This window comes from Propithecus coquereli, unplaced genomic scaffold (genome assembly GCF_000956105.1).
Source record: "Propithecus coquereli isolate 6110/MARCELLA unplaced genomic scaffold, Pcoq_1.0 Scaffold25, whole genome shotgun sequence".
NCBI lineage: Eukaryota > Metazoa > Chordata > Mammalia > Primates > Indriidae > Propithecus > Propithecus coquereli.
Window position 1 is genome coordinate 7079888 of NW_012148063.1, and position 14225 is coordinate 7094112.

At 47.0% G+C, this 14225-nt stretch overlaps 1 protein-coding gene across 2 annotated transcripts in view; it reads right to left on the minus strand.

The window, feature by feature from the left end:
• EZR (ezrin) overlaps positions 1–5083 on the minus strand; it is a 51347-nt gene extending 46264 nt beyond the window's left edge. Inside the window, exons 1-2 of one of the 2 annotated variants that reach the window (XM_012646823.1) lie at positions 5024–5083; positions 4212–4297 (exon numbers count right to left, since the gene is read on the minus strand). In XM_012646823.1, the coding sequence (XP_012502277.1) occupies positions 4212–4223 (12 nt within the window). In that variant the 5' untranslated portion in view covers positions 4224–4297; positions 5024–5083. Of the gene's footprint in view, positions 1–4211; positions 4326–5023 lie in introns of those variants that run through there. The other variant, XM_012646822.1, reaches the window with a different exon arrangement.
• Positions 5084–14225: the final 9142 nt, after the last annotated feature.

The window sequence follows — 14225 nt, forward strand, 5'->3', positions numbered from 1 at the left end:
TTGCCCTTGCCCCACCTGAGTCAGAGATTCAAACGTGTCCGTCCCCCAGACAGTGTGCACCACACCCATTAAGTGTGTATGTACCTATCCCCTCCTCCCCACTACAGTTGACTTTCTAAAAGGCAAATCTAACCATGTCACCTCCTTCTAGTCAAAACCCTGAGTTAAGCTCAAAAATGCCTGAGAAAGGCCTACAAGGCATGGCCTGACTTGTCCTCCTCTCTAGCCACACTGGTCTTCATGTGGAACCCTAAACTCATTTTACTCCCTCCCACCACAGGGCCTTTGCACAAGTTGTCCCCGCTGCCTGGTGAGTCATGTTCTCAGGATGCCTTCCTGATCACCTCCCCCCAACACCCACGAATCGTCACGTACACTCAGGCCTCACGTACTCCTCTTCAGGGACACTTGCTGGAGCTGCAGTTCTACACTTTGTGGTTACTGTCCAAACCAGACTGTAAATCCAAGATAACAGGGACTGTTTCTGTGCGTGCAAGTTGGTAGCCTCAAAACCTTGCATAGTAAAACTCAGGAAACGTATGCTGAATTAATAGATGAACGTATAGATTCACTGTGCCTTACAGGGATTAAGGCAAATCACTACTTCTAGTCAGTAATTCTCACTGTCACGAGGCAAAATCTTAGCTACCTAATTCACCGTCTGCCCATCACAAAGGAGAAAAGGTGGGAATAAAACGTATTCAGTATATTCAGTAAATTCTGCCCCTGTTAAAATATTTAGTGAAAAAGGCTATGTAGTCCCAAAGAGGCAAGGTAATCTCAGAAATTACCTTAAAATGTTAGCACAGGTAGAACTCTGAACACACTTTCAGAGTTTTCCTAATAAAAGGTAAATCTACTTTTACATTAGAAACTTCTATTACAACACTTTAGAAATGAACAGGTAAGGCATCTGTTGGTGGCACTGAAAGGCAGTTTGACGCTTAAGACCTGGGCCTTAAACACAACACCCTTTTCCCTCCTAAGCTCGACTGCACAGGTTTTCCTTTCCAATTCCCCAGGCCTCCTTTCCAGCTCAATGAACAAAGCAAGTGTAGGAGGGAGAAAGGAAGGAAAAGGGAGCTCTAGTCACCCTAACATGAAGGGGTGGGCACAGGGGCTGCTTCCGGAACCAGCAACCTGAACACCAACCCCTACACCTCTGCCCAAATGAGGGGGACCCACAGGCTGAACAGCACACTATGTCCTATGAACAAAGGAGAGGCACCCTCTGGAACCCCAAATCATCCTCCTTGGAAGTCTGCCAGTCACACGTGAATGGAGCCCCAAAGCAGCTGTGGGAAAAGAAAAACCAGACAACAGACCACAGCTGCTCCTCTGCATGGAGTGTGGGACTGACCAGATCCCCACACAGCCCTCGAGCAAGATTCAGCTGAAATGTTAGTCTCAACAGAGTTTGTCCATCCCCTGCCCTTCAGACTGTTTTCCTCTTAACTGTGTCACAGATTACCAAGGCTCTTTCCCTCTCTGAAGGCACTCTTAAGCAAGTTTTCTAGCCCCCATTTCAGCGTTGCCCTGTGTCTTCACTCAGGTACTAGACACTAACCTTCCAGAGGACAAAAGATCTCTCACCCTCTGTGCAGGTCACCTGCTTGCTGAATGAATAAACACTCAATCTTTTTAATAAGTGGTGCTTTGAGAAATAGCATTAGGAGAAAACACAGCATATGAATATTATTTCATTTTTACTGTTTCATGAATAAGGTCATCCATCCATTGACTCAGTGCAATCAAAAATACTTTGCCTGCTGAATTCAAGAGTTACGGATGCAATGGATGGAGGCCCAACTACTCCAACGTATCCATTAGTGTGTTTGCCTCTTAATCGTGTTGCTAAACATTAAATCCCAGGGAAGCCACCTAACATTCTTAGCTAACAAAACATTCTTAGCTTAGGTTTGAATAATTAGAATCAATAACCCTTTGTTAAAAGGACACATCCTTAGAGTTGTTGGTGGATGCTTCATTTTAACATTTATTGAGGCAGTAAAAAACCCCCAAATCAAAACAAAGCTAACAAACTATATTCTCTATAACAGCCTTAGAAATGCCATATCCAAATATGTGCAAGCTCTGAGCTCTTCTCAGTGATCTGTGGGATGGCCCTAATATAATCTACACAAAGAATGGATTAGTGTCTTTATTTTATCTCTAAGACTCTCCCTCCCCAAAGGGGGGGCAGGGAGGAATTTCCCATAGCAGACAGTTATGACTCACCTAAAAGGAGACCTCTCAAAAAAGTTTGAAAATTGTAACCATAGATATTACACAAAACTTAGTCTTTCAAAAACTGACTCTGGCTCTAATATATGAGGTGACAGCTATGATCGTTCCTTAGCAGTTTAACTATCTTCACTTTGTCAAATGTCAAAGCATTTTTTAAGTTCTGCTCCATCACAAAAGACCTTTAAAGCAAAATGAAATTAAAATATATCTGCCATAAGAAATAAAAGAGAGCCTTAAAATGGAAGGACATTCTGATATATACCACATGGATGAACCTTAAAAACAATATGGTATGGGAAATGAAACTGTCACAAAATGACAAATATTGTTATGACTCTGCCTCTGTGAGGTACCTAAAGCAGTCAGCTTCCCAGATGTAGAAAGTAAAAAGGTGATTACCAAGGGCTGAGGGGAGGGGCAAATGGGGAGTTAGTGTTTATGGGTACAGTTTCAGTTTGGGATGACCACATTCTGGAGACAACGGTGGTAGCACATCAATGTGAATGTACTTAATGCCACTGAACTGTACACCTAAAAAACGGTTAAGATGATAAATTGTATATTTTACCACAATAAAAAAGAAAAAGCATAAAAGAAATTATGAAAAATAAGAAAAATAGCGACTGGGAAAAGTAGCGAGTGCTTACTGACTTTTTTTCTGAGTGCTATCTTAACAGCTGAGCTCTGCATTTTTTCTTTTAGTGAAATAAAGAAAAGCACACCAGGAACAGTAATCCCTTGACCAATCCTCTGCATACCGCTATACTGAGCCCAGGGTAAGGGGCTGTATTTAGGTCAGTTTCATACCACAGGCACTACAAAGCCTGGATGTCGGGTGTAACTTTTAAGTTTGAAATTTAAAGAATTTGTATAGGAAAAAAATATTCTGCATCATGAATGAAATAATATAACTTAGGCAAAAACCATATTGGCTTCTGAATCTATTACCATATTAATAGAGTCATTTCTTTAACAATAACAGTAAAGACCTCTAATAAAGAACTTCTTTAAGAGAACATAGGAAAAAGCACGCAGGCCTTGATTACAGAACCAACTTATTTGAAAAAACAGAAATAAATTCCCTACGTATCTTCAACTGCAATTTTTAACGAATCCTGATAGTCTGTCTATTGTGATTCAAAACTCGATTAAAAAAATGTGAATCCCTCTCCCCGGTGTCTAGTCGCCAGTGTTAAAGCAGGTAGAATATATACAGTTTTCTAAGAACTGCCAGTCACGAAGAACCTGCCCTGGTCTTACAACTCCCCAGGCCTGGCCAGCAATCAACGCAATCAGATTCCACGGGACAAGGGTGCAGGCACAGCAGCATTTTAAACAGCTGACCGAAAAAGAGCTCCAACCCCTCGGGCTGCCTTCATCTGCAATTCGAGTCCATTGGTAACTCTCAGAGATAGAAATCCTGCTACAACCAGCAAAGTTCCTAGTTAACAGGCTATGGCTTCACCGGCCTGGTGGAAAACGACCGTAACGAAGCTGAAAGGCAGCTTCAGAAAGCCAAGGTCTCCTCTTCCGAATGCCCCTCAAATCGCCCCTGGGGGATGTGGGCTGCATCTGGTTTCCCACATTTGAAGGAGCTCTGAGAGCTGGTGTACATGGTCGGAAGCCACCTGAGTCTCCCTGCGATCTGGACTTTTTAAGAAACTTCAAAGTTGTATTAGCATACACATTTAAAACAGAGGTGTAAAAAATGGGCCTCTGGTTTTTAGGAAAGACCATAAACTACTGGGGAGGGTGCTCACAAAGACAACTGTGGAGAGAAAAGCATCAAAATCTTGTTTTCTTAGCGTTCCGCAAAAGGGTGGGCAAGTAACAAAGAGGGGCGACGACGCGCTATTCCAGCGCTCTCAGCCGTTTAGAAAGCGCGGCTCCACGCCTCGCGCAGGTGACTCCCCAGGAAATACGGCCGGACGCACCCGACCCGGCCCAGGAACCCGGCCACTTACTGGTTTCGGCATCTTCGGTTCCTGATGGTTTCCTCAGTTCCCTGGAAACACGACTCTCCAGCAGCAGCCGAGACGGTTCTCCTCACCTGCAGGCACAGCTGAGCCTTAGAGCGCGGCGCAGCCCTCGGCGCCCGCCCCGCGCCCGCTTAAGAACCGGCCCGCCCGGGCTGAGTCACCGCCCCGCCCGCCGCGCGGCCCGAGGGGAGGGGGCGCGGGCCGGGCGGGGCCCCCGGCGGGGCGGGGCAAGAGGGGGCGCGGGGCTGGGGAGAGGCTCCCGGCCGCGCCCGGGAAGAGGGGGCACTGGGTCGGGAAGGGGCCGAGGAAGAGGGGGCGCCGGGCAGGGGCCGCGGGCCGGACCCCGCTGAGGTACTTCTCGGGGCTGCCGGAAGCCCGCGAGGGGCTGAGCACAGAGCAAGTTTCACTTTGTGTAGCAACCGTTGCCCCAGGGCTGAAACCGCAACCGTCGAACCTTTGAGAAACACTTTTTAAAAATTGTAACCGCCCGGACCCGCCGAGGGGCGGAGCGGGAGCGCGTCCACGCACCTGGGCTCGGCTTTTACTTCAGGAGGGGACCCGGGGCTAGCGTGGGAAGAGGAACTGCGCGGGCAGGTTCAGCTCCACCTGCCCAGCGCGTCGGCCCCGCGGGGACCCCAAGCCCGGCTTCCCCCAGGCCGCCCGCCCGGGCCCGCGCGCAGCTGCCCCTCCACCCGGCCCGCCCCGCCCAGCAGTCGAGGAGCCCCGGCCTCCGGCCCCGCGGAGCGCGCGGCGCGAACCCGCCCGGCCCGGCCCCTCCGCCCGCGCGCCCTGCTCACCCGCGGCGCCTGCGGTACCCGGTGCGCTCCTGGCGATCCGAGCGTCTGCCCCGCGCGCCGCGGCCCGCGCTCCCGAGAGGCCCCGGCGGGGCGGGGTCCCGGGGCCGCGCCCCTCTCGCCCCGCCCCGCTCCCCGCGCCAGCCCGACCTGCGAGGTGCGCCCGGGCCAAGATGGCAGCAGCGCGCCCTGCCCGGCGCGGTTGCTCCATCTTGAAGACCTGGCCCTTCCCGCCGCCTGTCCCCTTGCCCTTAGAGAACTTTGGGGAATCGGGTTCTTCTCCTGAGCGGAGTGTAAAGTGCGAGGTTGTTTGTTACACATTGGACTGAGGGAAATAAAGGAAATGCAAATCTGAAGGGGCGGGCGGCCGCGGGAGAATCGCTGGCCGTTAGAGGTGGCGCTGCCTCGGTTGTCCTGGGCCCCCCCGAAGCCCGCTTCTGAGAACGCGGCGCTGGGGCGGCAGGATGTGGCAGCCGAGCTCCGACGCACGTGTCGGGCTCGCCCAGCCCCCTACTTCCTCTGAGAGATACGCGCCATTGCCCCGTTGCCGTGTGCTCTGGCTAAGGGACTGCTTTGTGGCCTCCTTGTATTTGGCAAAATGCTTCAGGAGCCTTCTCGGAAATTCTAGGTGGTTTCCTCCCCCGCCCCCCACTAATAGTTCTCTGGAGCAATTTTAAAAGCACACAAAACACATGATGTACTTTGGTGGTCAGTAGAATTTTTTGCGCGGTGATGATTGAAAGCGTTCCCTCTAGAGCAGTGGTTCTCAAAGTCCCAGATGAGCAGTATCAGCATTACTTGGGAAGCTGGAGAAGTGGGATCAGGTGCTGTTCCAGCCTAGGGATTCAGAAATTCTAGGGCTAGATGGAACAATCAGTATATCAACACGCCCTCCAGGTGATTGAGATGTTGGCTAAAGGTTGAGACCAGAGCTCCTGAATTTCTTTCTTGGGTTTACCACTAACTCCCCGTGTGAGCTAGGCGAGTTGATTGTATCCTTTCTGCTTTAGTTTTCTCGACTATAAAACGGCATAATTATGGCACCTGTTTCATAGGGTTGTGATAGGAATTAGATGAGTTGATACACGTAAGATGCCTAGAACGGAACCTGGCACGTAGTAACCACTCACATCTATCCTGGTAGAAAGAGTAACCAGTGACTTTGGGCAAAGTTCCAAACTCTCCAAGACTCAGTTTCCCAGTTTGTAGAATGGACTTGCTAGTGCACCTCCTACATAAACTTGTAAAGGTTAGATGAGATCATGCATGCAAAGTGCTTAGCACAGCCTGGGCTCATAGTAATGCCTAAACGTGTCATAGGAGCAAACTGCTGCTTGGGCAACCCTGTAACCTTCTCCCAGGTGCAGATCCAGGGCATTTGCCAGGGTCAGGGCAAGGAGGGAGGCCTTTTTTTGAGATTTTGACCTCTATTCGGGCAAGTCTGCTAACCTATGAAAGACTGAATTCCTTTTTTATTAAAATGAAGATATAATGGTAACTTCAGTAGAAAGGAAACTATGAAAGATATTTAAGTAACCTACAATGATAACGTTTCAGACTAAACACAGTAATTCCTTAAGACACCCTACCTCCACTGTCTTATCACTGCCTAGAACCTTGTTAACCAGTTTTGGTTCCTGACTGTGATAGGATATGCCTCTAATCTAATTTTTATCATGCTCACTTTAAAGTATATTGTCTTCTAAATTGGGTGTTTGAAATAGCAAAGGCCTAAGACCTTCTAGAGCATTTCTGAACTTTACCCTTCGGGGGAATGCTGCAAAATGAAACGGCATTTCCCCTGTGGTGGTATGGTAAAAATGAAAAGATGACAGATTTTAGAAGCATACAGAGCTAAGTCTGAATTCTGGTTTCTTCACTTCCAAGCTGGTCACTTGTGGCAGGTCTCTCAGCCTGACTGAGCTTCCATCTCTTCATCTGTACAATGGAGATGGTGATATGTATTTCATGGTATTCTTGTGTTACGGACTCATGTAATGTGAGCACTTAACTTTCTCCACTTATATGTATAATCAGCCTTCTGTATCTGCGGGTTCTACATGCGAGGATTCAACCAACCTTGGATCAAAAATATTTGGAAAAAAACCCCAAAACAACATAACGATAAAAGATGCTAATAAAAAGCCAATACAGAATATAGTGTAACAACCATTTGTATAATATTTAGTATCTAGAGATGGTTTAAAGTATACGAGAGGATCGCATAGAACTATGCAATTTTGTATTAGGGACTTGAGCATCTTGAGGATTTTGGTATCCGAGTGAGTCCTAGAACCAATCCCCAGAGGATACCAAGGGACAACGGCCGGAGTCTTTCTTGCATAAGTTAAAATGTATATATAAAAGTCCTATTTTGCACAGGCATTCCTTATTTGTAATCATACACATTTCAGTTCACATATGTTACTGTACAGGGTTCTCTTCTCCCCCCACCCAAAAAATTTATACTCTACCTTATGAGCGTTTTAAGGAGAATTTTCCAAGGGTAACTTATTTTTATCTGCCTTTAGAACCTAAACCCCTCCCCCCAACACACAGAGAAAACTGAACTCCAGTTGTATTTGTATTGAAGCTTGAGTATGCATTAGGATTACTCAGCCCTTCTCTAGGAATTATGGCTCAGTCAGTCTAAAGTGGACCCTGGGAATCTACGTCTTTAACAAGTCCCCAGGTAGTTCTGATGTATACCAAAATTTGAGAACCACTGACTTATGATATGGCAGGACTTTAACAAGTGTTATTTACCTTGCCTTTCTCTTCACCCTTCTTTTGTGAAGCCTTCCCTGTATTTGAAAGTCATGATTTTGTTAATAACATGATAATCAATGCCTTGGAAGGAAGTGAGGAAACACAGGAGTCAGAAGTCTTGGATACTATTCCCTGCTCTCTGTAGTCTAGCTATTTACCTTAAATGACTCCTCATTTCAGATTTCAGTTTTTCAGTTACAGGAAGGTAATCGTATGTCTACCTCATGAGCCTGGCGAAAGGCTCTTGGTAACTTGCTTGGAGTTCTTCATGCAAGGTTAAATGAAACTGAGGGAGGGCAGCCCTCCCAGGAGCTTTAGAAACAATGCCAAGGACTAGAACCGTTGCACACAGAGCAGTCACATCCCTGATACACAGGCTTCCTATCAAACCACCTTGGAGCCTGTCTCCACGCTGGTGCCAGGTTAATCTCAACCAATTTAAACAAAGTTCACAAACAGTATAACAATCTCTAACTGCAGTCACTTCAAAAGAGCAGTCAATAGGCAATAGGGAAATATATAAAGAGTAGTCTTGGCAAAACAAGGATTTGGGTTATTTTTCAGCACTTAATAACTTGAGTGAAAATTTAAGACAGTGACTGTATCTGGAGGACAGGGAGATGATGCGATTAGAGAAGCTCCAGGGAGGTTCTGCATTGGTAATAGCTTACTCAGGTGCAAGGTGGTTCACAGGTGTCCTTCATAGCCTCCTTTCTACCTCTTTGTGGGTCCGAAATATTTATTTTAAACATAATATTAGGATAAGCTTTTCATTGGCTGAGATGATAGCTACAGAGAAATAAACATTTCAGGGAATCTTATAAAGTTCCAAGAACTCAATATGCAAATTCCTGATATCATTTTATATTCCTTTTTGACCTCTGGAAGGGTGACCGGTCCTTTCAGAGTGGGTGAGAGAACACAGGAACAACTAAGGACTCAACTACCTGATAGGTGGCCACTCAGCTGTGTACAAATACACATCGTGTTCAGAAGCTATTTTTAAGGATCTTTACAGGACAATGAACTAGAAAGAGTCTCTTGGTGCTATTTTGATGGTACACCTTATATAATTTGGGTCTATTAAGAAGAATTTTGGCCATTAGCTGTTCTATTTTAATTGTTCCCTTGGCTTATTTAATAATTTGTATAAATGTCCTTAATAATTTTTATGTAAAAGAGTACTAATGACCACACAACTTGTTTGGCTAATAAACTCTCAAATAGCATACCTTCCTTTGTAATAGTTTTTTTATCCCCGATCATTTTTTCTCTTTTTTTGAAAAAATGTTTCTCCAGTTTAACACCATGTAGTATAAGGCTGAGGGGGAGGACAGCTTGAGGTCAGGAGTTTGAGACCAGCCTCAGCAAAAGTGAGACCCTGTCTCTACTAAACATAGAAAGAAATTAGCTGGGCAACTAAAAATAGAAAAAATTAGTCAGGCATGGTGGCACACGCCTGTAGTCCCAGCTACTCGGGAGGCTGAGGCAGGATCACTTGAGCCCAGGAGTTTGAGGTTGCTGTGAGCGAGGCTGAAGCCATGGCCCTCTAGCCTGGGCAACAAACAGAGAAAGATTCTGTCTCAAAAAAAAAAAAAAAAGCATGTAGTATGATGAGGTGGTAGAAGGGACCTTAAACCTTATCTATTTGCATACTCTCATTTTAAAAAGAAAGCAGGCCCAGTGAGATTAAATTAATTGTCCTCATGCCTGCATTCTCTTGTCAAGATTACCCCATCTTGCTGAATCCAGGGGCCAAACTTCGCTGCCTCATCTGACCTTTGTCCTAAGCAGCCTTTAACCACTCCCCTGGGGCACATTCTGTTTGGAGGGTTGAAGTGTCTTCTCCTCTGTCCGTCCTCCAGGGTCCTCCCTAGCACTTATCTCTGTATGTGTTCCTCCTAGGTCATCCCTCTCCCATCCCAAGGCTTTAGTCACGTCTGCAGCCCTGACCTCTCCCCCAGCAACTGTGTACCTGGTGTCTCCAGCGTTCTTGACTGTTCCAGAACTGCCCCCTCTCAGCTTTGCCGTTCTTGGCAGAGAGTTCCATGATGCGCCGTGCTAGAAATCAGCTTTAATTCCTCTCTTTCCCTCCACCCCATTTCATCCCACTCCCCTAAGCATCCAGCAGACCCGCCAGCCCCAGGTCTGGGGTATGTCCTGCGTGCATCTGCGTCTCCAGTCCCTCACTCTATCACTCTCCCCGAACTTGAGCTCACTCTGGGAACACATCAGCCCCATTCCTGCCTCAGGGTCTCATGCTTGATGTTCCCTCACCCGGAAGGCACATCTCCGGTCTCTGCCAGCCTGGCCTTTTCTCATCGTCCAGGTCTTTGCTGAAATGCACGCTCCTCCAAGAGCACTTCCCCACCTGCCTTGCAAAGTGCCACCTTCCAGTGCACTCTCTCGGCCTCCTTGTCATCCGCAGTGCCTTCAGAGCACTCACCACTCTGCAATGGTCTTGCCTGCTATTTGCTGTCTTCCTTATAAGAATTGAAGCTCCTGTCTGTCTTGTTCACTGCTGGGCCCTGAGCAGCTGAAACGGTGCCGGGTGCGTAGTATAATAGATGTGCAATAAATATTTGTTGAATAAACAAATGGACAAAGACTGCTAGTTAGCCCCATCCCCAGGGTACTCAGGTTAGTTTTCTTTCCTGTAAACCTCACAGCTGTCTGCTGGGTTGCTAACCATGAGGTACTTTACTTACCTAGAAGTCTTTTATCTAGCAACTGTGCAAAAACAGTGTCCAGCTGTGCAAAACACCATCAAAAACCAGATGTTAAAAAAAAAAGGATTCATGTATTTAGAATCTTTCTAGCTTTCCCTTCAAGTTTATTAAATCCAGTTTTCATTGAGGTTCTAACGAGTTTGACTAGTTGCTTTCCCAGGGCACAGCAGATTAGGAGAGAGGGGGCAGGGTACACTCAGACGCTCTGACAGCAGTAGGAAGTGACGCTTGACAGTGAATAGGCAGAACTTGTGCAGAGCAGGCGACTCAGAAGGGCAGCCACTGGGGACAGGTGTGCAGGATGGTCCTCAGGAGCCCTGAGGACATGGAGTACAGCCCGGGGCATGATTGATGTTTGTAGTGATGGTTTTCTCCAGAAAGGGATTTATGTCTGCTATCTACTACCAAAAAACATGTTATTTTGTAATTTTTTTCAATTATAAAATATTTTAGATCTTCAGGAGATAATTCAATAGACAACTCTCATTTTACAGAGAAAGCAGGCCCAGTGAGTACCATGTACTCACTATCTGGATTTACCAAATGGTACTATTTTATCTCATTATCTTCAGTTTTGTTTTGTTTGAGACAGGGTCTCACTCTGAGGCTAGAGTGCCGTGGCATCACTATAGCTCACTGCAACCTCAAACTCCTGGGCTCAAGTGATCCTCCTGCCTCAGGCTCCCGAGTAGCTTGGACTACAGGCACGAGCCACCACTCCATTCGGCTGATATTTCTATTTTTGTGTAGAGAAGAGGTCTTGCTTTTGCTCAGGCTGGTCTCAAACTCCTGGCCTCAAGTGATCCTCCCGCCTCTGCCACCCAAAGTGCCAGGATTACAGGCATGAGCCACCACACCCAGCCCCCTATCTTCAGTTTTTAAAAAAAGAAAAAGGCAAGGTGCAGTGGCTCACCTGTAATCCCAGCTGCTCGGGAGGAGTAGTGGCTCACTCCACTACAGCCTGGGGTGACAGAGTGAGACCCCCATCTCTTAAAAAAAAAAAGAAAAAGAAATAAACACTATAGATAAACTGAAGCCTGCCTAACTCTTCCCAGGAAACAATCACTATTTTAAAGTTGCTCTGTCTTCTCTATGCAAGGGTTAATGTATTATATGAAAAAAAATCCTCTTATGTGAAACAATTTCATAAATATTATAAATTAGATATTAATTAGATGTTTAGTTGTAGAATATAAACAATAAACATTTAAAAATCATCATGAATTTCTTTTTTTCTTTTCCCTACCCTCCCTCTATCCCTCCCTTTTTTCCTTTTTTTTAATTACCAAAGCCTACCTTAATAAAGCAGTAATGTGCTGACGTGCACAGCATGACAGACGGATTTAGCATTCATTTGAATTGCTATCTGCTCAAACTGCGACCTCCTCAAAGGGAAGGCCAGTGTCTGTGGGGCTTGCTATCTCCAGTACCTACTAGAGCCTTGCACATAATAGGGGCTCAGGAAATATTTATTGAACTGAATTGAACACAGAACACCATGTGTTTTCTGTAGGGAAGACAATGTTTCATCGAGCATTTAGATGTCTGGATCCTAGAGATTTGATGTGTAAACTGAAGAATTAGCACTTAAAAAAACCTTTCTTTTAATTAAAACAAAATTTTTGAAAAGCCTTTTGATAACCAGGGCAAACCGGTTTCTGTAGCACGTGATGAATATTACCTGACCTGATTGGATTTCATCTTTATAATGTCTTGAGCAAAGCTTTACCCTAGGCTGAAACACAGACCATGTACTTCGTTCAACAAATATTTGTTGAGCAGCTATCCCTGTCATGCAACGAGCTACAAGGAAGAAGAGACAGATGAAGCCCCTCTAGTTTACACTTAATTAAAATTTGGCCTTTGGATGTTTGGGCTTTACCAGACTTCCCATGAATTTCCATGAGATCAGCCTTGTCCCTTGGCCAAGCTGCAATTCCCAGCCACTTCCTCAGACTGGTCCTTGGGTGATTCAGGAATGCATGGACAGCTGGGTGGTGGAGTCCAAGGGCAACTGTAAGGTCTGGGTCTGGTCCCAGCCCCGCCATTAACTGTGAGTGTTGGCACATAGGTGCAAACCACGCCGCCGCAGCAGCGCATGCTAGCGGCAGCATGCAGGCTGGGGGGGCTTTGCTAACCGGAGGGCAGGCTGCCACCCCTCAGCTTCCACTGGTGGCTATTGCCATGCTGGAACATGGGGCCCTGTCCTGCCACTTGTCTAATTTTCAAGTAAAGCCTAAACTCCTGATGAAATATGGATACGAAATTTCCCAAATCTTAAATGTTGGCAAATGAGTTAAAAACATTTTTCAGGTCCTTCAAACCAGACAAAATATACCCGCAGGCTGGGTGTGGGCACATCCTCTGTCTCGTGCTCCGTAGACCTGTTTTAGTATCTTCCTTATACATGGGCTCAGTCGGGCAATTGGCAATGTCCCACTAAGCTCCAAAGTGCTGTCATTCCGGGCATGCTTGACTCTCTCAGGTGACACTGCTGACAGGGACTGCCCGCCATGTGTCTAGGTGTGGCAGAAAACACGCAGGCTGGCCTGCGGTCCCGTCCTCACAGCCCTGGTATTCTTTGTGCATACACAAAGGCAGTTTCTGTGGTCTTATTTTCAATTTGGGGAATTGTCACTGTTAGTAACTCAAGGCCTTAGACTTGGAAGGGGCGTCCCCTCCTTTGTGGTGGACACAACACCCTGAAGGGTTGGCCATGGCTTCTCCTCCCTGGCAGGCCCACCTGTGCTGTCTGCCCTGGCGGGCTCCTGAGCTATCCACTCCAACCCCTTTCTCTGCCCAGTTTCGTCACTCAGTAAGAAAGAGTGGCTTCAGTTTTCTGCACATTCCCTTGCCAACAGGGTTCTGTTTTGCTTCTAGGCTGGCAGTGTTCACAACCTGGCCACTGGCAAGCTGCTCTGATGGGTCCACATCCAGTCCTGGTTGCTGTGGCTGTGACACCCGTTCAGAGTCAGTAGAATGACTACACAGATCACCAGTCTCTGCCATTCCCCCCCGGCAGCTTGCTTCTTCAGAAGGCACACCGAACCTTTCAGAGTGTGTTTCTCTTCCTGGATCTACCTACAGCAAAGCTGGGACCTTCGGCAGGAATTTCCTGAGATTTTCTTTCTGTTTTTTGGAGACAGAGTCTCACTAGAGAGTCTCACTAGGCTAGAGTGCCGTGGCGTCAGCCTAGCTCACAGCAACCTCACACTCCTGGGCTCAAGCGATCCTTCTGCCTTGGCCTCCCGAGTAGCTGGGACTACAGGCATGCATGACTACAGGCCACCATGCCCAGCTAATACTTCTACTTTTAGCAGACACAGGGTCTTGCTCTAGCTCAGGCTGGTCTTGAACTCCCAACCTCAAGCAATCCTTCCGCGTCGGCCTCCCAGAGTGCTGGGATTACAGGTGTGAGCCACTGCCCCCAGCCTTGCATTCCTTTTGGAGTTTATTTTTAAGAAAAGCAGCTCCCACAGTCAAAAAGCTGTTCTGTGTCTCAGAGTGGATTTCCTGGGGCAGCCATCCTCTGGGCGGTGGGGGCTGTGCTAACTGGCGGCTGGGGGTGAAGCTGACGGGAATGTCGACAAACCGGGTTTTGTGAGTCTCCCTAAGCTCAGAGCTCTGATGGCATCCATTCTTGCAGTCGGATTGGTGACTTTGGAAGGAGAACTCGCACTTGAAGCCCAGCCCTTTCGCTCACTCGT